The sequence below is a fragment of the Macaca fascicularis genome, chromosome 15 (assembly GCF_037993035.2).
Source record: "Macaca fascicularis isolate 582-1 chromosome 15, T2T-MFA8v1.1".
NCBI lineage: Eukaryota > Metazoa > Chordata > Mammalia > Primates > Cercopithecidae > Macaca > Macaca fascicularis.
Window position 1 is genome coordinate 14797237 of NC_088389.1, and position 26764 is coordinate 14824000.

The 26764-nt window shown below is 51.6% G+C and overlaps 1 protein-coding gene across 7 annotated transcripts in view; it reads right to left on the bottom strand.

Moving 5' to 3' along the window:
• Positions 1-26764, bottom strand: part of PTPA (protein phosphatase 2 phosphatase activator) — a 62723-nt gene that overhangs the window by 26302 nt on the left and 9657 nt on the right. For 2 of the 7 annotated variants that reach the window (XM_065530009.2, XM_005580663.5), the window contains exons 2-9: positions 24380-24477; positions 22055-22141; positions 15524-15649; positions 13073-13190; positions 9947-10046; positions 8251-8375; positions 7154-7254; positions 2296-2403 (exon numbers count right to left, since the gene is read on the bottom strand). In XM_065530009.2, coding sequence (XP_065386081.1) covers positions 2296-2403; positions 7154-7254; positions 8251-8375; positions 9947-10046; positions 13073-13190; positions 15524-15649; positions 22055-22141; positions 24380-24477 — 863 coding nt within the window. Of the gene's footprint in view, positions 1-124; positions 2404-7153; positions 7255-8250; positions 8376-9946; positions 10047-13072; positions 13191-15523; positions 15650-22054; positions 22142-24379; positions 24478-26764 lie in introns of those variants that run through there. The other 5 variants (XM_074016311.1, XM_005580664.5, XM_005580660.5 and 2 more) reach the window with 4 other exon arrangements.

Sequence of the window (26764 nt, forward strand, 5' to 3'; positions counted from 1 at the left end):
ATTTTTAGTAGAGACGGCGTTTCACCATGTTGCCCAGGTTGGTCTCGAACTCCTGGCCTCAAGTGATTCACCCGCCTCAGCCTCTCAAAGTGCTGGGATTACAGGCGAAGACTTGATCTTTTTTTTTTTTTTTTTTTTTGAGACAGTCTCACTATGTCACTCAGGCTGGAGTGCAGTGGCATCATCTCAGCTCACTGCAAGCTCCACCTCCCAGGTTCATGCCATTCTCCTGCCTCAGCCTCCTGAGTAGCTGGGACTACAGGCACCTGCCACCACGCCTGGCTAATTTTTTATATTTTTAGTAGAGATGGGGTTTCACTGTGTTAGCCAGGATGGTCTCGATCTCCTGATCTCGTGATCTGCCAGCCTCGGCCTCCCAAAGTGCTGGGATTACAGGCACGAGCCACCGCGCTTGGCCTGACTTGGTGATCTTAAAGTCAGTGAGTTCCAGCGTCACCCTACACAGGAGCCTGTCCCCTTCCCCACACAGCGCCTGCCACAGGAAGGCCACTTTGTGATTACTAGAGAGCCCCTTGTCCTGAGCTGGTCATTTTCAGTGTCCTTGTGTTCGCCACCCTGTGGCTCAGACCCCACGGAGACCCCGACAGCCTGTGCACAGCGGACCATCCCTGTGTTCCTGCCACACCATTTTCAATCCGAATATGCTCCTCCCTCATCCTCTGGCAGCCCGGAGTTCTTTTGTCTCTGGAAGGGCAGGTAAGAGAAGGGGACAGGGTCTCTAACCCTATCCTTTGGGCCTTAGAGCCTGAGTCAAGAGAAGTTTAGAGTCACTTGAATTAAGAGGCTTGTAGAGTACTTCAGGTACCAAGCAGGGAAGGCAGCCAGAGTCCTCTCTTTGGCACACAAGGGTTGGGGTCGGGAGGAGGCTGGAGGGCGCTGTGCACCTCTCATATGCTCAGACACCCTGAGCGGTGGGGGGGGGGGGGGCACAGTAGAGTGAGAGGTCCCCACTGTGGGACAGGCGGGGGTGGGGTTGTCAGGAACACCAGGACACCAGAGGGCAGTGACCCACGGCAGAGGAGTGGAGAGCCGGGGGTGGCCAGCTGCGGCCGGAAGGAGCCTAGGCAGCTCCAGCCAACAGGCTCTCAGGCCTCTCAGATTAGAGAGGTATGTGGGTTGGAACCTAAACACAGGATGTGAGGTCCAGAGGAAGGGGACCAAAGGGGGAGGGGGCGGAAGGGAGAGAGGGCCGGGCCTGCTCAGTTCAAGCCTCGTTAACCCCTTCAGGACTGAGTGCAGGGAGCCAAGCCAACTGGAAGTATCTGTGCTCCCCCACCCCACTGGCCTCTGGCACCCTTCCCCATTGTCCCGCCTCTGCTGATGGGATCCAGGAAGCTTTGGGTCCAATGAAGACCTGAAGCAACCCTTCCCAGAAGAGAAGGCTGGCCAGGAGTCAAGAGATGATGCCCACAGGACAGTGTCTGAGGCCATGAACTAGTCACCAGGACCAGCCTGAGGACAGAAAGAAGGGACTTCAGGGACCCATCAATCCAGGTGTGGAACTTCACATCCAGCCGTTCCCTGGCCAAGGTCAAGCAGTTCTAGAATTAGTCTTCCCAGGAAGTGGGAGGAGCTAGCAGAAGGGACAGGGTAGAAATAAAATGTCTCCTCCCCACTTGCAAGAGGGAAAAGGCCACCTCCTTGGCTGGGAGAACACTGCCAAGAGGGCAGGAGACACCCTCGGCTGCCTGCCAGCAGGGGGAGCTCCAGGAAACCTCGGCTCTCCTCTCCTCCGCATCTGATTTGAGAGCAGGGAAAACCATTTGCATCAAAATCTCTGAAGGGGTCCATAAAAATGCCAATTCCTGGCCTACCCTCAGACCTCCCACCACTCAGCGATCATACACACTAACATTTGAAGGCAGCACTTCAGAGATGCCTCCAAAGGGTAAGACCCTTCCCAGGTATGCCATGGGAGAGCCAGACTCAGGCTGCCTAAGCCTCGAGGAGCCTTCGGCCACTTGACAAGGGAGAACAGAGGCCCCCATCACCCCAACTCCCCACGTAGCAGGTCCTTGCCTCAGCCTCCAAGCTCATCAGGACAGAGCTGGGCTGCAGCTTTTCAGGGCTGGGGTGGCTGGTGCTTCTCTGACTGCCCATGCCCCAGACGGGAGATTCCAAGGCCCCAAGTATCAGAGGGGATGGCCTAAGATTCAGAGCAAAACAGTGGGGTAGGAGGAAGCAGGAGCCCCAGGCCCCACATATTTTGCTTTGTCCCCAGCCCAGGACTAAGTGCGGCAGCAGGGACAGGCACACTGGCCAGCCCCCACTCACCTCGGCCTTATACATGCGGATGAGACCCTGGTTCACTTTGGACCAGGAAGGGACAGCGCTGATGTTCCACAGCTGGTTGGAGTGCTCTGCAAATGGGCCAGTCTTCATCTGAAAAAAAGAAGCCACAAGCTGAAGAGGCAGGGGCTGGCTGGGAGCTCATCCCTCCTCCCCTGCAGCAAAGTCACACCCATGCATGCATACACACACATACACACACACACACACACACACGCATACACACATGCAACACACACGCAGGCACTTGGGGACCAAGCTACAACATCTGCCTGGGGTGCAAACATACAAACAGGCATATGCAAGTGCCAGAGACAGGGTTCCCCCTTGGCCCTCAAGGCCTGCTAGGAAAATATAACATTCCATGCCCACCCACCCACAGCCACCCCTCTTTCTCCCACAGCTAAAAAAAGGGGGCCTAATTCCTGTCGCCCACCAAATCCCGCCGCCTCAGGAAGATAAGATCTCCACCTGAGCTTCTGGTGTCATTCCCACCGACTCCCCAGGAGCCTCAGAGCGCCTCTCCAGCACAGGGGTTCACTCGGGCTCAGATAAACAGCAGCAGCACCTTGACCCCACCCCTCCAGGCCCACCCCTTCTCCCCCAGGCCCCCCCCACAGGACACGTGGTCTGCACCTGCCACCAGCAGAGCTAAAAGAGATGAGGAAAGGGTCAATTTGCAAGAGGACCAAGGTGGGTATGACCAAACCCAGGTATCCGACAGCCCTCTGCATGGCAGGCAGAGTGAGGGAAGAGAGGGCGGATGGGAGGCAGGGGTGCCTGAAGGAGCAGCCAGCCTGGCCTGGCCAGGAGGTGGGGAAGAGGTGGCCGCCACAGCAGCTGAAAGAGGCAGGCACAAGGACGGATCCATTCCTGGTCCTCCCTCTTGCCAAAGAGTCTGACCCTCCAGGAAGGAAGAGGAAGATTCTGCAGCCAGCATGAAGTTCCCATGACGTCAGAAACCACAGAGGGACGCCTGTGTGCCTCAGCATATCCCCCTGACACCACGAGTCCAGCACATTTGTATTTATTAACCAAGCAGTTCATAATTCCCCTCGACATATTCCCCAGCTCATAGGCAGCATTTACAGGGGAACGGGGCTCTGCACCCCAGACCCATGCTGCAGAAGGAAGACTCTGCAAAGAGGCTGAGTCTGGCAAACAGAGACTTGGAAGGTTCCAGAAACATGCAGGTGTCAGGGGAGGCTGGGTTATCTGAAGGAGAAAAAATAAGCCAGAAACGCTCTCCAAAATGGGGCATCAGTTCACCACGAGGACCCTTAGGAGCCCCCACTCTTGAGCCATGGGCTGCCACCTGGTGACCCACTCCTGGCAGGCCTCTTACTTCTCTAGTAAGGGCAACTGTGACAAAACTTTTAAGATTTAAGTCAAAAAAAACTGTCATTTTACCCCTCATCTCCCTCCCCTGGCCCAGGTTCCCAAAAAGCCCATCCAAACACCCACGTTCAGGAGCAAGGACAACAGGCTCCTCCCTCCCCTCCCCTCCTCTCTCAGTCTCCACCACAGCCAAGCAAGAGCCCGAGGCACTCAACAGAGACAAAGCCCACCCTGGTCCCTGGGGGCCTTGTCTTGGGCCACTTGCTTCACCCAGAATCATCCAAGGCTCGCTCCTCCAGGAGGGCGGCCAGGCACCCCCAGCCTACAGGGGCCTCACCTCAGGGGAGCTTTGTTTCAACTGCGGGGCTCAACTACACTCCACCCCCAGCCCCTCCCCTCCTCCTCCCCGCCCTACCCCGCCCCTTCCCCAGTCTGCAGGCTCCAGCCCCGTGCATACTTCCAGGCCCGGGAAAGCTTAGGAAGCATGGAGCTGTGTTAACCAGTTTCACTCTCTGGACAGGGCCCTCTGAGCAAGCAACCAGGGGGCACCCTGTCGGCTTCGTCTGCCAGGGGCCTGCCCGGCAAGGGCTCCGAGGCAAAGGCAGGCAGATGGGCACTGGAAGACAGAACCCCTGCCTCCTGGCCAGCGTCGCCCACCAGGGCCAAAGAACAGATCCTCAAAAGGCCTCTGGCAGAGCCAGGGCTGGGCCCATGTCCTGGAACTCCAGTGGCCCTGGGCCCCCACCCACAGAAAGGCCAGAGAGGTAGTTTATTTGGAGGAGCTGCGGGCTGCCCCCCAGGCCTTCAATGCCCAGGGTCTCCCTAAGTCCTTCAGAAGGAGACCCTGTAACTCTGGCAAAGAAAACAGACGATGGGGGGAAAAAGAAATCGGGGCTGGAAGACAAAAAAAAAAAAAAAAAAATTAGCTCATTCTAGCCACAAAGGGAGAAGAGAAAGAACCAGAACGAGCGAGCGAGCTGCAGCCCGCAGTGACCCCAGGGGAATCGTGTGAGTCAGAGCAGCCATATTGAGCAGGAAATTACTCACAGACGCTGCGTTCCTGCCTCTCCACTCCCCAGAGAATCGGCCTTTTGTAAATGGCTCCTCTGTCAGTAACTGGGGGGATGGGCGGGGGTGGGGAGGCTCTGCACAGCGCCTTCCTGTCAGCTCCTTCCCTTCCAGCTGAAATCTGATCCCTCCCTTCCCAAAACTCCAAATTTAGAAGCCAGATTGAAACTGAAATTCTTTTCCTGCCTGCCCTGGGCTCTTAAAGGCGCCAGGGCTGCATTTCCAGAGGCTGCAGAGGCCCTGCAAGGTGGGGTCCCTCACCTTGGATGCCCAAAGGTATCAGTGCGGTCTTGGCGTGAGACCCAGAAAGGGCTGTCCGATTCCATTCCCAAGTTCTAGGTGTTTTATTTAATCTCCCAGTTAAAAGAGCACCATGGTGAATCCAGGATCTCCAGAGGAAACATTGCCTCCTTCCCAACCAAGGTGTACAGAACTCTGTGCAAGCCTCCAGGTCCCGAGTGAGCTAGGCCAGGCCACTCACCAACTAGGGGCTGCAAAATGCTGCTCACTGCTCCGAGGTGGAAGAGGGTGGGCGCTCTGGAGAACCAACACAACCTGTGCTGCAACCAGCGGCCACGTGGCAAGATGGGCCCTTGCTGCAGCCACCTCAGCTCCTGGGCACACTCCTCCTAGCGCCCACTGTTGAACACCATGCCCAAGAGCCTAGACCCAAAGTGAAAACCCGGCCCTGTGGAGAAGGTGCGGAACAGCCAAAAACTCTAGGCACGCCCTCCCCTCCCTGTTCCTTCTGAGGCCTCAAATAAATGTAACCAAACCCTCTCCAAGTTCAATGTGCCTCTCCTGCCACCTAGTGGCTACTTTGAGATTTCCTCTAGTGGAGGAACTGGGTCCCAAACTTTGGAAAAGCTTTTGGGGTTTTTATACCAACATCATCAGCCAACCAACTAAAGACACAAACTTTTACCATGGAATCAATTCCCAAAATCCTGGAGGCCAGGGCTGGCCTGCCTCCTAGTTAGAATATAGACAGGGACCCAGAGGCCTGGCCAGCCGCCAGGGGGAGCCCAAACAGCTCAGCCTTTCAGTCACAGGCAAGAGCTCAAGTGTGGAATCTGCACCCTTCTTCCCACCCTGCTCCTCCAGCTTATCCTGAGGTCCCCCAGGGCTCCACAGACCCCCACATTCCACTCCACAGAGAGCAGCGCGTGACTGGCTTTCAAGGCAGTGAGCCAGGCTGCCCCCGAGTCCTCCCGACCTTGGGCCTGCCACACTGCTGAGGGCAGCAGATCTCCGGGAATGAAGCGGTGGCCGCCCAGCCATCAGGCCCGGCTCCATTTGCTGACTTGGAAAAAATGTGTCATTCCCCTCTGGCCCCTGGAGTTTGGCAGAAGCCTGAGCCGAATGTTGACCAGGAAGAACTTGGAGCCAAGGCTGCTGGTTATAACCCAGCTTTCTCCACCTCTTCGGGGCTCGGAATACACAGCCCGGACGGACAGCAGCCCCCATGGCCAGCGTCCACAGGCCTGCTAAGGACCTCACTGAGGCAGCAGACATCCGTGCTGGTGTCAGGAAAGGAACTGTGGAGGGATAGAACTCTCAAACCCTCTCCAGATAGCAGAGCTAGGGCACCCTTTGGAAATTGGGGCACGGGGATGGCAGGGAGGATGAAAAGTCCTAACATCTCCCTGAAGAGAGGTCCAGAGAGCACAGGGTCCCCAGCTTTCCTGTGCAGTCACCTGGCAAGTGTGTTTAGACGCAGGTTCCTGGCTCTTGTCCCCTAAGATTCTGATGCAGTAAGTTGGGATGGGGGGCCCAGGAATGTGCATTTTAACAAACACCCTAGGAGATCTTGCACAAGTGGTCCAGGGCCCACTATAAGGAATCCTGCCTTGGTGAGACAAGAACTTCCAGTTCCAAAGCCCAGCCATGGGGCTGGCTGTCCAGTGACTGCCACGACAGGCCAGGCCTGCATACTCCCACACTGGCACTTTGCTCGGGCTCACGTCCTCAGGCACTGACAGAGACGTGTCCCTTCGACAGAAAAGCTGTCTGTGCCAGAGGTTCGCTCCATCTCCTCTGGTGGTTTCATTTTACACACCCACAAGCACATGGTTCTACAGACCCTTGTGGGGCTCCACTGAAAGATGCTGATCCTCCCCCACAAATCTCCCCCACCCTGACCCTTTCAGACCTGCTGCAGCAGTCACCAAGGCCAGTTAGTGACCAAGTCTTAGACCCTCATCTTGAGACTCCTGTGGTGTTCAGGAGAAACTGAAGGAGAACTGGGCAGAGGCCCTGACAGCAGCGGCTGACTCTTTCAGGAGAGGCCCAGTGGTGCTTCCTTTTCAATAACCCACTCCGGCCGGCCCTGCCATTTTGGGCAGCAGCTCTGGCTCTTCTGATCCACTGTAAAGCCACCATCCTCGGTTCATCTAAGCCTGGAGGCAGCCATGGGCCTCTCACCCCTCCTCCTCACCTCGGTGATAAACAGGATACATTCCAGGAACATGTAGTCCTTGTGGTTCTCATTCACCGCCTTCTCATCCACAAAGTGTCTGGGCTCCAGGTATGGGTGGTCTGGGAAGAGGAATGGGCCCCAGAGTTCAGAACCAGGCCCCACCACTACCTGGGCAACCCGGCCCAGCAGTCACACCCACCCAAGGGCCTCAGTCCTGCCCATGGCGCCCTCAACACCTCACCCTGAAGGAGCAATAAATGGCTCTGGGTTTGTGTATTCTAATGTGCTAAGCTCTAGCTGCATGGCATTGGACGCATGACTTCAGCCTGCCAAGGTTCAGTTTCCTCACCTGGACAGTGGGGACAAGAACAGCACCTCCTCCTAGGGGCCATGACAATAATTACCATGCCTACAGCACGCAGTATGGTGCCTGGCGCAGGTGCCAGTCAACAGAGCTGGCCTCATGCTGGCAGACCATTCACAGGTTCACTGAGAAGATTCAGGGAGGCAATGCACCTGAGGCCACAACTAATGGTCATTTATGAATATCATTCTGTAGGCAGTTCACTCTTCATCAAAATAGAGATGATCACCCACCCCCATCCTGAAAACCAGCTTCAAGAGTGGGGGAGTCACCAGAGCAGGCCTCTCTGAGCCCCACAGGAAGCAGGCCCACCGCCCAGCACTTGGCGGCTGCTCCCTAACGGGCCGCTTTGCACACAGCTTGATAATAACAGTGGATGACGCTGGTCACCAAATCAAAAGGGTCCCTCGTTTTCAACATAAAACCCCACAGCTGCTGCCAGGAGCTGGGGCGCATTTCACACCAGTCCATTATGTGCCAGGCATGCGCCCTTGCTCCAGCCCATGTCACTTCCCATTATCTTGGCGGCGCTTGGCCTCCGCCTCCCCCAGCCCACCGCAAGGGCTCTCACAGCAGAAGGTCGACAGCAAACAGCCTCCCTCAATAGCTGGTCTAATGCCCTGCTTTCCAAGCTGTCACTGTCTGCCCTGGGCAGGAAGAAGGGAAGGAGGGAGCGCAGGAGGGGCAGGGGAGGGCCACAGAACGCAGACTTGGCTGGGGGTGGAGGGATAGGCGCCTCCTGCTCCAGTACCTATCAGCTGTGAACTGCCCCAGATGAAGGGCAGAAACTGGAAGTCATCCAGACCCCACACTCCCTGGCTGCCGGCTGGCTCCATCCTGTATGTTTTCTGGAGTTTCCGCATAACCTCAAGGTACCTGCACAGGAGGGTAGGGAAAGGGAAGGTAGCAAAAAGTAAAAAGACAGTCTCACCCTTTTGGCCACTGGGAGCACAAGGAGGCCCCCAAAATAACCACTGAAGAGTGTAACTGGTCTCAATTTCAATAATGTAGCTTCATTTCCCCCAACAAACACTCAGCCATCTTTTGGCTCAGGAAAGGGAAAAAAATCACTGATTAGGGGCCCAGGCGCGGTGGCTCACGCCTATAATCCCAGCACTTTGGGAGGCCGAGGCAGGCGGATCACAAGATCAGGAGATCGAGACTATCCTGGCTAACACGGTGAAACCCATTCTCTACTAAAAACACAAAAAATCAGCCAGGTATGGTGGTGGGCACCTGTAGTCTCAGCTACTCTGGAGGCTGAGGCAGGAGAACGGCATGAACCCAGGAGGCAGAGCTTGCAGTGAGCTGAGATCTTGCCACTGCACTCCAGCCTGGGCGACAGAGCGAGACTCTGTCCCAAAAAAAATAAAAAATAAAAAACAAAAATCACTGATTAGGAAGGTGGGTTTTGGTGCCATCAAGTCCTGACAACTTGTAAAACCCTGGGCAGGGCCTCAGCCTCTCCAGCCTCAGTCGGCCTGTCTGAAAGCTGACACAAGTCCCAGCAGGTTATCTCCTAGGTTCTTCTGGTTCCAACCTTCACTTTTATCAGAGGCTGCATATCAGCCACCCATGGAGCATTGAGCACTGCTCCTGGGCTCCATCACAGGCCTGCCGCAGCAGCACTGCTAGACTGGGGCCCACAATGGGGATTTGAAGAGCTCTGGGTAACTGATCCACATCAGTGCTGCTCAGTGACTAGCTTGGGTGGTGCGGGGCAGCAAGTCAGAGTCTGACTACCAGCATTCAGCTGGCGTAAACCCAGTGAAGACACCAGATAGCTCTGTGCCTCAGTTTCCTCATATGTAAAATGGAAATAACTGTTGCTATTTCACAGGGTTGTTGTAAGAATTAATGAGTTATACATAAAGTGCTTAGAATTCTTCCTCCACATGGTCAACACCGTGTGGGCACTGGCAAATATTATGTGACAATTCTTTTTTTTTGAGACAGAGTCTCACTCTGTCACCCAGGCTGGAGTACAGTGGCATGATCTCAGCTCACTGCAACCTCTGTTTCCTGGGTTCAAGCAATTCTCCTGCCTCAGCCTTCAGAGTAGCTGGAATTACAAGCCAGTGCCACCATACCCAGCTGATTCTTGTATTTTTAGTACAGACGGGGTTTCACCATGTTGGTCAGACTGGTGTCGAACACCTGACCTTGTGATCTGCCTGCCTGGGCCTCCCAAAGTGCTGGGATTATAGGCGTGAGCCACCGCGCCCGGCCTACGTGACAATTCTTTCACTTGTTTTTACTTGGAGGTTAATTTGAACCTGTTGGAAAAAAGCCTTGGACACTCTACCCACAGCCACAGCTTGATTAGGACAGGACAAGAGAACCATGAACCACTCAGGAGAACCCTACAGCACCCCATTTCCCAGTCTGAGGAGGAAAGAGATGGCCCCTCACGCCCCCTCCTCCAACCCTCCTGTCCTTTCTCTCACCGATTGAACACCTTGAAGACAATAGCTATTTGGTCATCCACCCGGAGCACCCCAATCTTGCAGAGACAGCAGAGGAAAGCAGCAAAGGCTGCCTCATGCCCTGGAGGAGAAAAAACAACCAACGGTGACAGTCGTCCAGGTAAAGGACTGGGATTGTTTTAGTCTCCCGGGGTCCAAATCACTGATAAGTGCCCCTCTGAGGTAGGTGGTCAACGTGGAGACGAGACCTCTTCCCCATTCAGAAAGATATGCTAGGTCCTTTCCTTTCAAGAACTATAATACTGGCCGGGTATGGTGGCTCATGCCTGTAATCCCAGCACTTCAGGAGGCTGAGGCAGGCAGATTGCTTGAGCTCAGGAGTTCGAGATTAGCCTGGCCAACATGGCAAAACTCGTTGTCTCTACAAAAAATACAAAAATTAGCCAGACATGGTGGCATGTGCCTGTGGTCCCAACTACTCAGGAGGCTGAGATGGAGGATCACCTGAGCCCAGGAGGTTGAGGCTGCAGTGAGCCATGATAACGCCACTGCACTCCAGCCTGGGCAACAAAGTGAGACTGTCTCAAAAAAAAAAAAAAAAAAGAAGAAAAGAAAAAAAAGAACTACCAGTACTATAATTCTACTGCCAAAAGACCCGGGCTGGACATTTACATTTCATCATGTAGGCTTAACTCACTGAGCAATTCCACCATATTTACTGAGCACCTACTATGTAAGCAGTCACCGTCCATGTTACACACTAGGAGACAGTGACAAGTAAGTCCCTGCCCTCAAAAAATTTATGATCTATCAGGGACAACAGATATTATAAATATACAGTCACTACTATGATTCCAGGTCTGAAGGAGAAAGACAGGGTGCTAACTGGAGGATATCACAGGAGGACCCTGACATAAAGGTTCAAGGTTTCCCCTAAGGAAGTAACATCTAACCTGAAATCTGAAAGATGTGAGTTGGCAAGGCAAAGGGAGTGAGGGAAGCAAGAAATGCATTCTAGCCAGAAGGAACAGCATGTGCATAGGCCTTGAGGCAAGAAAAAGCTTCATCTGTTTGAGGAACCCTAAGGAGGCCAGTATGTCGAAGGCAGTGAGAGCAAGGGAGAACGTGTGTGATGACAGGAGGCTACAGGTCACATGGGCCTTGTGGCCATCAGAAAGAGCTCAGACTTTACCCTAAGAGTAATAGGGAGTCACTACAGGCTTCTAAGCAGGGAACACATGATCAGATTACAGGGTGAAAAAGCACCCTCCTTCCTTTCCCAGTCATATCAAACAGCAACGGTCTACACTATAGGAACTACTCACTGGACTGTGATTGAATCCCATTGTTCACAGTGTCACACAAAACCTATCTGGAGGGAGGTGAGAAGAGAATGTGTCAGAGAATACTTCTGTCCTGTCTCTGGAGGACAAAGACCCCTCCAGGGCCTGGAAGCTTGTGAGCTCAGTTTCCTTCCCCTGCCACAGTTTCCAATTATGACCAGCCATGGCCCAGGCTCCCATTGTTCAGGGGTTCGAATGCAGCTGGGGCACCAACCCCTGCTGACTTGGCCAGTCTTCCCTCTTTGATCTTTTCCCTGCTGGTCTTAGTCAAAGCCCCACCCGGTCCAAGAGGGCCCTTCTCCAGGGCCTGCCTCTGTGGCCGGGGCTCCCTCTTGTAGATCACATTCCCCAGACAAGGGGAGGGCTGAGCGGTGCTCCCATTTGCCTGCTGCAGGGAAGAAGGAAAGGTGGGCCCTTACCAAAGCAGAGGTCCTCCTTAGCTACACAGGCCATGCCCTGACCTAGAGAATGCCTCCCTTTTATATTTTCGAGAGATGGGGTCTCAGCATGGTGGCTCACACCTATAATCCAAGCACTTTGGGAGGCTGAGGTGGGAGAACAGCTTGAGCTCAGGAGTTCAAGACCAGTCCGGGCAACATGGCAAAAACCCTTCTCTATAAAAACTACAAAACAATCGGCCAGGCGTGGTGGCTCACGCCTGTAATCCCAGTCCCAGCACTTTGGGAGGCCAAGGCGGGTGGAGAAGTAACCTCACCAGAGGTCAGGAGTTCGAAACCAGCCTGGCCAACATGGTGAAACCCTGTCTCTACTAAAAACACTAAAATTAGACAGGTATGGTGGCGTGTGCCTGTAGTCCCGGCAGAAGAATCGCTTGAACCCAGGAAGTGGAGATTGCAGTGAGCCAAGATCGTGCCACTGCACTCCAGCCTGGGCAACAGAGTGGGACTCTGTCTCAAAAAAAAAAAAATAAATAAATTGCCAGGCTGGTGGTGCACACCTGTAGTCCCAGGTACTGGGGAGTGGGGAGATGCAGAGGCAGGAGGATCACTTGGGCCCAGGAGGTCAAGGCTGCAGTGGGCCAAGATCACATCACTATACTGCAGCCTGGGTGACAAAGCAAGACCCTGTCTCAAAAAATATATATATAAATAAAAATAACTTAAAATAAATTTTTAAAAAAGAGATGGAGTCTCACTACATTGTCTAGGCTGGTCTTAAACTCCTGAGCTCGGGCAATCCTCCCCGTCGGCCTCCCAAAGTGCTGGGATTACAGGCGCGCACCACAGCACCTGTCCACACTTCCCTTTTAAGGTGCCCACACACTCCCTCTCCTCAAAGTCCAAGTCCGCTTGGCTTACATGGACCACAGAACCAAAGAGCTCAAGAGCACAGAGAATGTGGCTAAGAGACAAAGGGTGCAAGGGAGAGGGTATGCCACGACACTGCAGAGGCCACCAAGAAGCGTTCTCATTTCTCAAAGCTTCAGTAAGCTGCTGCCTTGACATACAGTAAGTGCTCAATTAATAATTATTATTTTGGTGATGATGAGTTGCTCAGAGACCATTTTCACAAGAACAGAAAGCAGCGCTGCGTGAGCACCATGCACAGGGCATCAGCTCCCCCTGGTGGACTACAGCAGAGCCACAGCATCCGGGCCTCCCTGCATGCCTACGCCCTCCCTGCCGGTGAAACCATCCTGCACCCCAGCTGGCCCCAATAGGCTGCAGGTGCTTGGCAAATTCTTGATTGCTCTTGCTTGCTCAGAGGGCCCCGAGACCACCTGAAGCCCAAAAAAGAAAGCAGTGAAGCTAGATAAGTACAGAGTCCCACAAGCAGCAGATACCTGTGCCGTAGTCAATGCGCGTGGAGTTCCCCACTGACTCCTTTAGGTAAACAGCCACCTCAGGCACAGCAGCTGCCAGATGGGTGGGGACCACTGTGGCCACCAAGTTTTCTGCTTCCTGGTAACACAAGAGACACAAAGTGGTGGCAGCACATTAAGCAGCATCCCAGTGGGCAGGTGCCCAGGGGCAGCACCTGACTGGGGGCCCACGCTGCCATGCCAGGCCAGCCTGGTTCCCTGTTCTGACGGGCCACAGAAGGAAGGGGAGGGACAGCATTTATTATTCTACAGCAGAAGACTACCCAGGCAGCTTATCATCGACTGATTCTTCCAGGGCACAGGGGTCTGGGGCAAGACAGGAGGAATCTGGAAAAAAGCCTCAATCCTCCCATGTGGTAAATCACTGGAGCCCCACAGAGACTCTGGTAGGTCGGTGCTATGATTCCCACACAGGCCACCTTCCTAAGAGCTTGTGTCATGTGCCATTAAAAGACATGCAGAAGAATGTTCACAGCAGCATTGTTTAGAGTAGCCAAAAGGTGGAAATGCAATGGAAATGTCCATCGACAGTGAAATGAATAAAGTGTGGTATAGTCATACAATAGAACACTACACAGCAAAGAAAAAGACTTATAGCTAGACACGAAAACATGGATGAATCTCAGACATGACATTGAGCAAAAGAAGCCAGAGAGTTATACGAAGTTCAGAAACATGGAAAAAAATCAATTTATGGAATAGAAATCAGAATAATCTGAGCTATATCAATTGGGAAGGGGAGCACTCCAGCTAGAATGTTCTATTGCTTTGCATGAGTGGTGACTCCATGGGTAAAAAACTTGGCATGAGTAAGCCGTACAGCTATAATTTGTCAGCTTTAATATATAACTTAAGGTTGGGCACAGTGGCTCACACCTGTAATCCCAACACTTTAGGAGGCCAAGGTGGGCAGATCACCTGAGGCCAGGATTTCGAGACCAGCCTGGCCAACATGATGAAACCCCATCTCTACTAAAAATACAAAAATTAGCCAGGGGTGGTGGCGCATGCTGTAGTCCCAGCAACTCGGGAGGGTGAGGCAGGAGGATTGCTTGAGCCCAGGAGGTCAAGGCTGCAGGGAGCTACACTCCAGCCTGAGCAACAGAAAAGAAAACAAAAAGACCATGTACCATCTTAAGAGTCCAGAGGCAGGCCCGGGCCTCTCTTGGGAATAGCACTTCACTGGGTCCTGAGTCCTCCCCTCTGCTCTATGTGAAAATATTGGGCCAGAGCAATTAGGACCCAAATTTCCTTAAGCTCAGTTGTAGACAACTGGCACGAGAATCTCCTGGAAAGCTGGTGAAAATCCAGATTCCCAGTCCCTACCCAGACCTGTAGACTCTGCTTTTCTAGACAGGGTCTGAGATCCTGCATTTTTATTTTATTTTTGTTTGCTTTGAACAGGTAACACCTTCATAAGATTCAAAAATAAAATCATCAGTAGGGGATCAGTTCAATAGACTAGTCCATCTACACCATGGAGTATGCAGCTAGCATTCCAAGCGGGTGTGCAATGGCTCCATCATAGCTCAGTGCATCCTCAAACTCCAGAGCTCAAGTCATTCTCCTGCTTCAGCCACCCAAGTAGCTGAAACCAAAGGCATGCACCACCATTTCTTATTTTTTGCAGAAACGGGGTTTTGCTATGTTGCCTAGCCTACTCACAAACTCCTGGGCTCTAGTGATCCTCCCACCTAAACCTCCCCGAATTCTGAGATTACATGCATAAGCTACCATGCCCAGCTATTAAAAAAATTCCTTTTCTGGGGCCAGGCACGGTGGCTCACACCTGTAATCCCAGCAATTTGGGAGGCCGAGATGGGTGGATCACAAGGTCAGGAGATCGAGACCATCCTGGTTAACACGGTGAAACCCTGTCTCTACTAAAAATACAAAATATTAGCCGGGCGTAGTGGCGGGCACCTGTAGTCCCAGCTACTCAGGAGGCTGAGGCAGGAGAATGGCAGGAACCTGGGAGGCGGAGCTTACAGTGAGCCGAGATCACGCCACTGCACTCCAGCCTGGGTGACAGAGCAAGACTCCATCTTGGCGAGGGGGAGAAAAAAAAATTCCTTTTCATAGCTGCACAGTACTCCATGATGTGGATGGACTAATTTATTTAAATGATCCCCTACAGATGGATACTTGGAACATTTCCAATTTGCCGTAATACAAATAGTGACTTAATAAACAGCTTTGTAGTGCAAAGGGCTGTATATGCATAGTCGTGTTTCCCAGAAGATGACCAGAGTATAAACTCATTTGTAATTCTGCTAAGTGAAACTGCCATTTTAACAAACTGTCTGAGATTTGTATATGCCTAGAAGCGCTATACAATGCAGGCCCTTTCCCAACTGGTGCCACCACCCTCACTGCCAGCCCAGTCCCTGGCCTGTCCTGTGGCAGCCTCACCTCATCAAGTTTGGCATACCAGGTCCTGTATGCCTTATTCCCAAACCGAGAGGGCTGGTCCACTGGAGGAGTCTCATCAATCCACCTGTCCAGCGTGTTGAGAAGAGCAACTAGTTTCTCAATGGCCTGTGGAGGCAAAATAGAGGGGTCCAAGCTACAGTGACAAGTGGCTCCCGCTTAGCCACAGAGGGAAGTCCACTGCTGCCAGACAATGACCAACCCCTTGGCATGGCCCCTGCTGGCCACCCTCCCCCATCCCTCTTTCTTCCCCACTGTCCCGAATATGAAGGAGGGTCAGGGGAGCACGATGGGATTTCCAGAGAGGGAAGCACACTAGGCTGATGGGACAGGGACGGGGTGGCTTTAGCACCTGGTTTCTGTAGGCAGCCTACCCATGGGCTGCCACTATAGATAAGCAAACTCCAGCCCTGACATCTTTTTAAAAAGACTTTATGAGGCCGGGCGCGGTGGCTCAAGCCTGTAATCCCAGCACTTTGGGAGGCCGAGACGGGCGGATCACGAGGTCAGGAGATCGAGACCATCCTGGCTAACACGGTGAAACTCCGTCTCTACTAAAAAAATACAAAAAACTAGCCGGGCGAGGTGGCGGACGCCTGTAGTCCCAGCTACTCGGGAGGCTGAGGCAGGAGAATGGCATAAACCCGAGAGGCGGAGCTTGCAGTGAGCTGAGATCCGGCCACAGCACTCCAGCCTGGGCGACAGAGCGAGACTCAGTCTAAAAAAAAAAAAAAAAAAAGACTTTATGGAAGCCTTTTGTTCAGTATGCAATACCTACTCATCATAAAAAATAGAAATATAAACAGAAGAAAATGAAAATGACCAGTAATCCTGCCACCCAGAAATACACTAAACTTTTTTTTTTTTGAGACGGAGTTTCGCTCTTGTTGCCCAGGCTGGAGTGCAGTGGCGCAATCTCGGCTCACTGCAACCCCTGCCTCCCAGGTTCAAGCAATTCTCCTGCCTCAGCCTCCCAAGTAGCTCGGATTACAGGCACACGCCACCACGCCCAGCTAATTTTTGTATTTCTAGTAGAGACAGGGTTTCTCCATGTTGGTCAGGCTGGTCTCAAACTCCTGACCTCAAGTGATCCACCTGCATCAGCCTCCCAAAGTTCTGGGATTATAGGCGTGAGCCACCATGCCCGGCCTACACTAAACATTTTAACATACCCTTCTATGTTATCTTCTTATAGTGTTTTATATTGTTTAGCATGGTGGGTCTGGATTCAAACCACAGCTAAAACACCATTTAGTTGCTGTGAGACCTTGAGCAAGTGACTAACTCTGAGCCTCTCAGTTTCTTCGTCTAAAGAATGGGGCTGATGATAAATACCTCCTGAGGTGCATAGTGCCCGGCACGGGGTAACGGAATACATTCATCACAGGACACATTCTGCTTTGCAGCCTGCTCCTTTTCCTCATGAACCTCATTCCACATCTACATATAAACATTATCTTATGACAACCTTTACTAAGTGAATAACATTTCATCGTGCCACTGCGTTATAATTAATTTAACTAATTCCTCACTGTTAAATGTTTGGGTTATTTCCACCTGTTTCCCTATCTATTTCATACATAATGCTACAGTAAATCAGTTTGCAACTCATATCTTTGTGGAAATGCCATCATGTGCAATGTTTTGCAGGGTGGCAGAGTTTGAGAGCCCATCCCCTTACGCCTTTCCCACAGAAGACAGGGACCAAGAAGTTGAATCGGATTCAGAGGTGTGGGCAGCATTGGCACATAAAATGTTACTCAACGAAGAAATCATTCTTCATTGAGGCAATCATTCTTCATCAGGCAATCATGGCTGTCTGCCCAACCCAAAGGTCAGTTAGAAGGTGCTCCTTCCAGGCTGGCTTGTAGAAAAAGGCCAGCATCAGGGCTGGTGGAAAATACAATGCAAAGGCTATCTGCAGCCAGTCAGTCCTGGGAAGAGTCCCTGCCAGGAAGTGGATCTTGCCTGTGTCTATGGAAACAAATGGTATAAGAAGAAACTTACAGGAAATCCTGGCACTGGGTAGGAACCAGCAGGGTGATGCCCACGTGAGAAGTTACGCCTGGGATGACAAGGCAGACTAGGCCTGCCAGGTGCAAAGACTCAGCCAAGAGCTATGTATGTACTTGGGGAGAGGCAGGCTTAAGCTAATGAAACTCAGGCTGGCCATGCCCCCAGCTGCATATGTGAAACCCGCCCTGAATGCTGCTCTCTCTCATTTCCCCTTTATCTAGGCTTGGGGCATGGAAGGACAGGAAAAGTAGCCTGTAAGAGGAGAAATTTCCCTTTACACCTGGCTAAAGCAGAGGGCCAGGATGGCATAAAGCTGCCTTGCTGAAATGTGAGAGCGCTGGCAGAGCCTGGCTTTGTGAAGAACCAGGAAGGGCTGATAAGCACAGGCCAGACCTAACCCATGCAGCAATGGGGGCTTACAATGGATGGCACAGTTATCTTGGCCCCAGGAAGCACCAGTCAGCCCCAGATGCCCCAGGGATCTCAGTCTTAGGCAAGGCACTGAAGGGGACAGAGATGGCAGAGGTCACAGGAGCCAGGCCCCAGCTGCTAGCTCAGCTGGGCCAATGAATAATTCAAAGGCTCCCAGCTCCTCTTCAGGAGAGGGCTTTTTGAATATAGGGGCTGCCTCTATTGTTTGTTGTGTTGGGAGAGAAGGGCTGGAAGAAAGGGAACTGGGGCTGAAACCCCTTTGAGGCACAAAGAACAACTCCAGCTCTCCCATTCTCCCTAGGCCAGTGCTTCCTTTTTGGATTTCAGGGACCAGTAAAATCTTCCCTAAAATTGTACTGTCCATTTTTGAATGTTACCCCCTTGTAGGTTTTAAAAAGGCAAACAGAACAACAACAACAAAAATAAACCTCCTATCACATTTATTTTGCAAAAATCAAAAATGTTAACCCCCATAAGAGGAGGACAGGCATCATTTAAAATAAGAGCTAGCTGGCCAGGCGCGGTGGCTCACGTCTGTAATCCCAGCACTTTGGCAGGCCAAGACAGGCAGATCACCTGAGGTCGGGAGTTCGAGACCAGCCTGATCAACATGGAGAAATCCCATCTCTACTAAAAATACAAAATTAGTCGGACATAGTGGCACATGCCTGTAATTCCAGCTAGTGAGGAGGCTGAGGCAGGATAATCATTTGAACCCAGGAGGCGGAGGTTGTGGTGAGCCAAGATCGCACCATTGCACTCCAGCTTGGGTTGGAACAAGACTCCATCTCAAAAATAAAAATAAAAATAAATAAATAATAAAAAATAAAAGCTACCTTTTTTTTTCTTTTTGAGACAGTCTCGGAGTCTCACACTGTCGCCTGGGCTGGAGTGCAGTGGCACCATCTTGGATCACTGCAACCTTCGCCTCCTGGGTTTCAAGAGATTCTCCTGCCTCAGCCTCCCAAGTAGCTGGGATTACAGGTGCCCGCCACCAAGCCCAGCTAATTTTTTTTATCTTTAGTAGAGACAGGGTTCCACCATGTTGGCCAGGCTGGTCTTGAACTCCTGACCTCGTGATTCACCCACCTCGGCCTCCCAAGGTGCTGGGATGACAGGCATGAGCCACCACGCCCAGCCAAGAGCTAGCTTTCTATGCAACACTATTGAAAATTAGAACTCACTAATGCCTAATGGTAACAATAGCTAATAACAATCCAAGTATTTATTTAGTATGTGTTAGGCACTATGCAAAAGACAACCCCTACTCATGGGATCTCAGTGAATCTTCCCCAAGGGGCCATGAGTAGTCTGCTGACTCTTACCACTCTACAGATGAGGAAACAGAGGGTCAAAAATGACAAAGCCATTGGTTCACAAGTGATGAAACTAGCCAGCCTGACTCCAGAACCCAAGCGTGTAACCACACTGCAATCCTGCCAAAGCACAGTCCTTGAGCTAAGATAATACCTGGGCCAGGCGCAGCAGCTCGTCTGTAATCCCAGCACTTTGGGAGGCAAAGGCAGGTGAATCACAGGTAGGTAGGGAGTTTGAGACCAGCCTGGCCAACATGGTGAAACCCCATCTCTACTAAAAATACAAAAATTAGCCGAGTGTGGTGGCGGGCACCTGTAATCCCAGCTACTCAGGAGGCTGAGGCAGGAGAATCGCCTGAGCCTGGGAGGTGGAGGCTGCAGTGAGCCAAGATCATGCCATTGCATTCCAGCCTGGGCGACAAGAAAAAACTCAAAAAAAAAAAAAAAAAAAAAAAGACAATACCTGGTTGTTGTGGATGGCTACCATCACAATCACGGGCAATTACAGGACTTGGCAGTTAAGGATTTGCTGGGGTAATTACAAACTTCCCCTTTAATTAGCCTTCCTCCACGACATTCCTGGCCCACTGAGTACAGCTGAGCATCCCTTACCACAGGCTCCAGGAGGAACCCCCCCTTTCCCCAGCCATCCTGCACCCAGACCCTCAGTTTCAGAGCACTGAGTGAGCCCAAAAGGAACCCAAAAAGCCACTAATGGGCCTGGCTCCCACGGGAAGGCTGCCTACCAGAAGCACAGGCCTGGTTCTCCTGAAATGAACAGAACAGGACCTAGGTCACCCTACAGCCAGACAGGCCCAGCAGTACGCAGCTCTGCCAGGGGCTGGGTATAAGGGTGAAGCACACAATGTTGATCTTGGGGCAGGCGGAGAAACTGGGCCAGGGCAGGGCCACACCTTACCCAACAGGCCCAAGGCTGTGGCTAGAGAGCTGGGTAGGCCAAAGTACTGAGGACTTTCAGTCCCTGGTGTCTGAGATAAGAGACTCAAGGTGGCTCTGGGCCAACTGGGACATGAACCCAAGAGGCTCCTGGAGGCCTAGGTCCTAGCCCTGGGAGACAGCATCCAGAAAAAGCAAAGAGCCAGTAAGGCCACACCTTCCAATCAGTATCTGCCTCCCCTCAGCTCTTGCCCTCGCTACACAAACAAAACCATCTCTGAAACAACGTCCAGAAAGCACCCACCAGGCAGTGTGAACCCAAATGCAAAAAAATGCATGTGCCCTTTGACTCCACATGTCCGCGTCTAAGAATGAATCCTTCGGAAACAAGGCCCACAGATCTATGTGCAGGGATGCAACGATATGCGAGGAGCAATGTTTACCTAGATAATCTAAAAGTCTGAAGATGGGGGCTGTTTAAATAAATGAGGGGCCAAGTTTGATGGCTCACATCTGTCACCCCAGCACTTTGGGAGACCACAGCAGGAGGATTGCTTGAGCTCAGGAGTTCGAGACCAGCCTGGGCAACATGGTGAGACCCTGTGTCTATATTTAAAAATAAAATAAAATAAAATAAAACAAATAAATGAGGGCACAGCTCACTGCAGGAGAAGAGGAGCTCTTGCTTTCCTGGGTGTCCACTGTCAGTAGGGGCTGCCCTGGAAGCTGGGTATGAGAAACACAGGGAGAGATCAGCTCTGCTGTGAATGTCTAACACATGTCTATTACTAATCTCTCCAGTGAGCACATTTACTATTTTGTAATCTGTTTTAATTTCAAAAGTTATATAAAAACAGCAGGCCAGGTGCAGTGGCTCATGCCTATAATCCCAGCACTTTGGGAGGCTGAGGCAGGCAGATCACCTGAGGTCAGGAGTTTGAGACCAGTCTGACCAACATGGAGAAACCCCATCTCTACTAAAAATTCAAAATTAGCCAGGCGTGGTGGCACATGCCTGTAATCCCAGCTACTCAGGAGGCTGAGGCAGGAGAATCGCTTGAACCCAGGAGGCAGAGGTTTTGGTGAGCCAAGATCGTACCACTGCACTCCAGCCTGGGCAACAAGACTGAAACTACGTGTCAAAAAAAAAAAAAAAAAAAAAAACTAACTATAAAACAGCATGTTTACCTTGATCTCAATTTTATAAATATCCACCTATTCACAGATTTTTAAAATTAGAAATATAGACATGAAAATGTGAAGTGCACATGTATTTGGGCAATCTTATTTTCTGCCCTGGCCTGGTGGTGGGCACTGAGCCCTCGAGACTCTGAAGCTATTTTTTTTCTGAGACAGAGTCTCGTTCTGTTGCCCAGGTTGGAGTGCAGTGGCGCAAACTCAGCTCACTGCAAGCTCCACCTCCTGGGTTCACGCCATTCTCCTGCCTCAGCCTCCTGAGTAGATGGGACTACAGGCGCCCGCCACCACGCCCGGCTAATTTTTTGTATTTTTTTTTTTAAGACGGAGTCTCTCTCTTTCCCCCAGGCTGGAGGGCAGTGGCTCAATCTCGGCTCACTACAAGCTCTGCCTCCTGGGTTCAGGCCATTCTCCTGCCTCAGCCTCTCGAGTAGCTGGGACTACAGGCGCCCGCCATCAGGCCCGGTTAATTTTTTTGTATTTTTAATAGAGACGGGGTTTCACCGTGTTAGCCAGGATGGTCTCGATCGCCTGACCTCGTGATCTGCCCGCCTCAGCCTCCCAAAGTTGTGGGATTACAGGCGTGAGCCACCACGCCCGGCGACTCTGGAGCTATTTTTGGAAAGGCTGCTGCAGCAGCTCCTCCTGGGCCTACCTCAGAGACTTTGTACTCGAAGGTCAGTTTCTTCCCCTTCACACCTTCGTTGAGGGTAAGGATGAATCCGATGTAGTCAGCGTATGCCTACCAAACAGAGAGGAGAATGGGAGAGGGGTGGCAGACCCCCCCTACCACCTGCCCCAAGCTCCACCAGATTACCAAAGAGCTCTGAGTTTTCTACTTCTCTTGAGCCTGACTCCCAACCCCACAGCAGGAGAAGTAGAAACATAACGCCAAATACCCGACCCCTACCCTCCAGAAAAGCTGGCAAGACAGTGACCACAGCAACACGCTAATCTCCAGCCAGAACAAGTACTCACTATTGCTGCCAGCAATTTCTTGACACAATAGACCTGTAAGGTAGACACTGCTGTTGCTGTTGCTGTCTTACAGATGAGGAAACCAAGGGTCTTGCCCCCAGCAATCAGCCACCACAGGCAGGCCAGGCTGTCTAGTTGCAGTGCAGATGCCTGCCACAGACAGGTCTCCCCACACAACCATCCCCAGCTTTCAACCAGACACTCTCTTCCCTGCCGGGCTGCAGTTACACCCAACATAGGGATAAGAAAGCACTGAGGGTCAGGTGTTGTGGCTCAAGTCTGTAATCCTAGCACTTTGGGAGGCTGAGGCAGGAGGATCACTTGAACCCAGGAGCTTGAGACCAGCCTGGGCAACATAGTGAGACCCCATTTCTCCAAAAAATTAAAAAGTTTGCCAGGCATGGTGCCTGTAGTCCCAGCTACTCAGATGGCTGAGGTGGGAGGATTGCTTGAGCCCAAGAGGTGGAGGCTGCAGTGAGCTGTGATCACATCACTGAACTCCAGCCTGGGGGACAGAGTGAGACCCTGTCTCAAGAAAAAAAAAAAAAAAATAGCATTGAGGTGCAGGCCCCTAGAGAGGCAGGTGCTGGGAACAAGTGACTCCTGTTTGGTTTTGCTTCTTCTTCATCCCTTTTTCCTCTCACTTTCTTTCTCCTTATCCAAGCTGGGGTGTCCACAGTAAGCCCTGAGACAAGCCCTGATATCTAGAAGGAAGTATTCCTATACCAAGATCTTCCTGCCAGCCATGGGATGACCCCCAGCAGGCCAGGCCTCTCCAAAGCAACTCTCCCAGGCCAGGGCAAGTCTGAGCCCCTGTCCTGACTGTAACTACGCTGGAACACATGGATGAGAAGCAGCAAAGGAAGTGTCACATTTGGATTCAAACAAACAAGCAGGTTCTCAACTAGAGCAATCTGGCTCAGAGAAGATCTGACGAGATCTGGAGACAATGCTAGTTGTGACAGCTGGGGAAAGGAATGCTGCTGATATCTAGTGGGTAGAAGCCAGAGATATTACTAAACGTCCTACATGGCACAGGACGGCCCCCTACAATGAAGAATTATCTGCCCCCAAATGTCCATAGTGCTGACATTGAGAAACTCTGAGGTAAAGCAACCAAGATGATGAAAGGACTGAAACTATATCCTTTGAGTCTCTAAGCTGAAGGGACTGTTGATCCTGGTGAAGGCTCAGAAAAGACATGATAACCATTTCCAAACACTGAGAGGGCAGGCTTGTGAAAAAGGAACCACACAGGCTTAGATGGCCCCAAGCCCCAGTGAGGACAAGGCAAAGAAGTCGTAGGGTGTGGGTCTCCTGGAAAATATGCCCGGCACGCGAGGACCCCTGTGCCCAGCCTTCTGTACGAGCAACACTCTCCAGCTCAGCTCACAGGCCGGGGGCAGGAGCCTGACTAGAATTGGGCCAGAGGCCTTCCCTTAGAAATTGAAATTGGCTTTCTTTTGCTCAGTCTGTATTTCCACAGCCTGTACCAGAAGCCTGGGAGGTACAAGTAGTTATCTTCTGCCCATCATTTCAGTTGAGCAGCAGAGAAAGTCAATCTGTGCCCAGTGCTCTGGGTCCCAGCTCCTAGGTATGTGCAGGCTTAGCTATATGCCTGGCCAAAGTTTCCATGAGATAGCCTCTTCTCCCTTTGAGGCACTGGCTGCCACACTTGCTGTTACTTGCAGCCAAGAATCAAAGTGACTCGCTCCATCATTTCGAACACTCATGTTCCGCCAATACAGCAACACTCAAGGGGCAATGGCTTATGAGAACCAGGAGCGGAACTCTCCCGGGCTACCCCGGCGCCAGCCTGATAAAGATCTAGGGATGGGACAGCCAGCTCCCGTCACCTTTCTCCCTAGCTTCTGAAAACTCAGGCTCCAAGAGCAAGAAGGGCCAGGAACTCACCACCCATCATGCCAAGAAAACCACTGCCTTTGAAAAGCCCAAGTTTCTCACTGCAGTTCCAAGCCTAAAGTGCAGACACCACAGGTACCTGAGAACGCTTCCATTTGCCCATGTCTGGAACTGTGTGGATCTCCTTTTTTGGAATGATGAAGTTCTGAGTGGCTGGAGGGGCCTCCTCCGAAGAATCTTGACCAAAAAAAATGAAAAAAAACAAATAGGTAAATAGAACCCTCCCCTATAATACACACACTCCTTCTCACCTTTTTTTTTTGAGACCGAGTTTTGCTCTTGTTGCCCAGGCTGGGGTCCAGTGACATGATCTCGGCTCACAGCAACTTCCACCTCCAGGGTTCAAGCAATTCTCCTGCCTCAGTCTCCTGAGTAGTTGGGATTACAGGCATGCACCACCACACCCAGCTAATTTTTTTTATTTATTTATCTTTTTTTTTTTTTTTGAGACAGAGTCTTGCTCTGTAGCCCAAGCTGGAGTGCAATGGCGTGATCTTCGCTCACTGCAACCTCTGCCTCCCAGGTTCAAGCGATTCTCCTGCCTCAGCGTCCTGAGTAGCTGGGATTACAGACGTGTGTCACCATGCCCAGCTAATTTTTGCATTTTTAGTAGAGACGGGGTTTCACCATGTTGGCCAGGCTGATCTCAAACTCCTGACCTCAGGTGATCTGCCCGCCTTGGCCTCCCAAAGTGTTGGGATTACAAGTGTGAGCCACCACGTCTGGCCTCTCTCTCACTTTTAAACCAGGACTCCAGGACCTGAGCCCTCGCACAAACCAGGCACATACTTCCAGGACAGAGTAATGACTTGTTAAGCCAAACTCACCAGCCTCCTACCCTTCCTCACTCTGGGGAGGAAAGAGAAGGACAATATTGACAATCCCTTCAATAACCATGCCCTCCCTTCCCTCTCCCCACCACAGCAGGACGCTTAGAGAAATAAAACCAAGTTGATGTTTCAGACATACACAGGCAATTCACAGAAGAAAAAAAACAGGCCAGGCGTGGTGGCTCATGCCTGTAATCCCAGCACTTTGGGAGGCCAAGGCAGGTCGATCACAAGGTCAGAAGATCAAGACCATCCTGGCTAACATGGTAAAACCCCGTCTCTACTAAAAAAATACAAAACAAATTAGCCAGGCACGGTAGCCAGCACCTGTGGTCCCAGCTACTAGGGAGGCTGAGGGAGGAGAATGGCGTGAACCCGGGAGGCGGAGCTTGCGGTGAGCTGAGATTGCGACACTGCACTTCAGCCTGGGCGACAGAGCGAGACTCCCTCTCAAAACAAAATAAAAAACAAAAAAAACACTAATTGCAATAAACAAATAAATTGCCAACTTCCTGAATAAGCACGGACACATAAATTATATGTGACTTCTCTTCCTGGATAAGGTTGGCAAATTAAAAATATCTGGCTTGGCCGGGCACGGTGGCTCACGCCTGTAATCCCAGCACTTTGGGAGGCCGAGGCGGGCGGATCACAAGGTCAGGAGATCGAGACCACGGTGAAACCCGGTCTCTACTAAAAATACAAAAAATTAGCCGGGCGCGGTGGCGGGCGCCTGTAGTCCCAGCTACTCAGGAGGCTGAGGCAGGAGAATGGCGTAAAACCCAGGAGGCGGAGCTTGCAGTGAGCCGAGATCGCGCCACTGCACTCCAGCCTGGGCGACAGAGCGAGACTCCGTCTCAAAAAACAAAAAAACAAAACAAAAAAAAAATATCTGGCTAGCGTGGTGGCTAGAACCTAATCCCAGCACTTTGGGAGGCCAAAGCAGGCAGATCACTTGAGGCCAGGAGTACAAGACCAGCCTGGCCAACCTGGCAAAATGCGATCTCTACAAAAAAAAATTTAAAAATTAGCTGGGTGTGGTTGTGCACCTGTAGTCCCAGCCACTTGGGAGGTTGAAGCAGGAGATCACCTGAGTACAGGAGGTGGAGGTTGCAGTGAGCTGAGATCACACCACTGCACTCCAGCCTGGACAACAGAACAAGACTCTGTCCCACTAAAAACAAAACAAAACAAAGAAAAAGACATCTGACATTGATTCCAGGAAGAGGAAACAAGAATTCTCCTGCTCTGTGGGTGGGAAGGTTAGTTGGTAGGACCTGCTAAGGGGACAACTCAGCACCTCCTTTTGAAGTAAAACACTGCATATACACAATGAGTCAACAGGTCTACTTATAGGAATCTATCTTTCAGATGTGCTCACGGAAACAGACAAAGGTATACATAAAGGCGCTTGATGCATCAAAAAAAAAAAAAAAAAAAAAAAAGGTTGGGCACAGTGGCTCATACCGGTAATCTCAGCACTTTGGGAGCTCCAGGTGCAAGGATCACTTGAGTCCAGGAGTTTGACACCAACCTGGGCAACATAGCGAGACCCATCTCTACTTTAAAAAAAAAAAAAAAACTTCTTAGGTAGGGCACGGTGGCTCATGCCTACAATCCCAGCACTTTGGGAG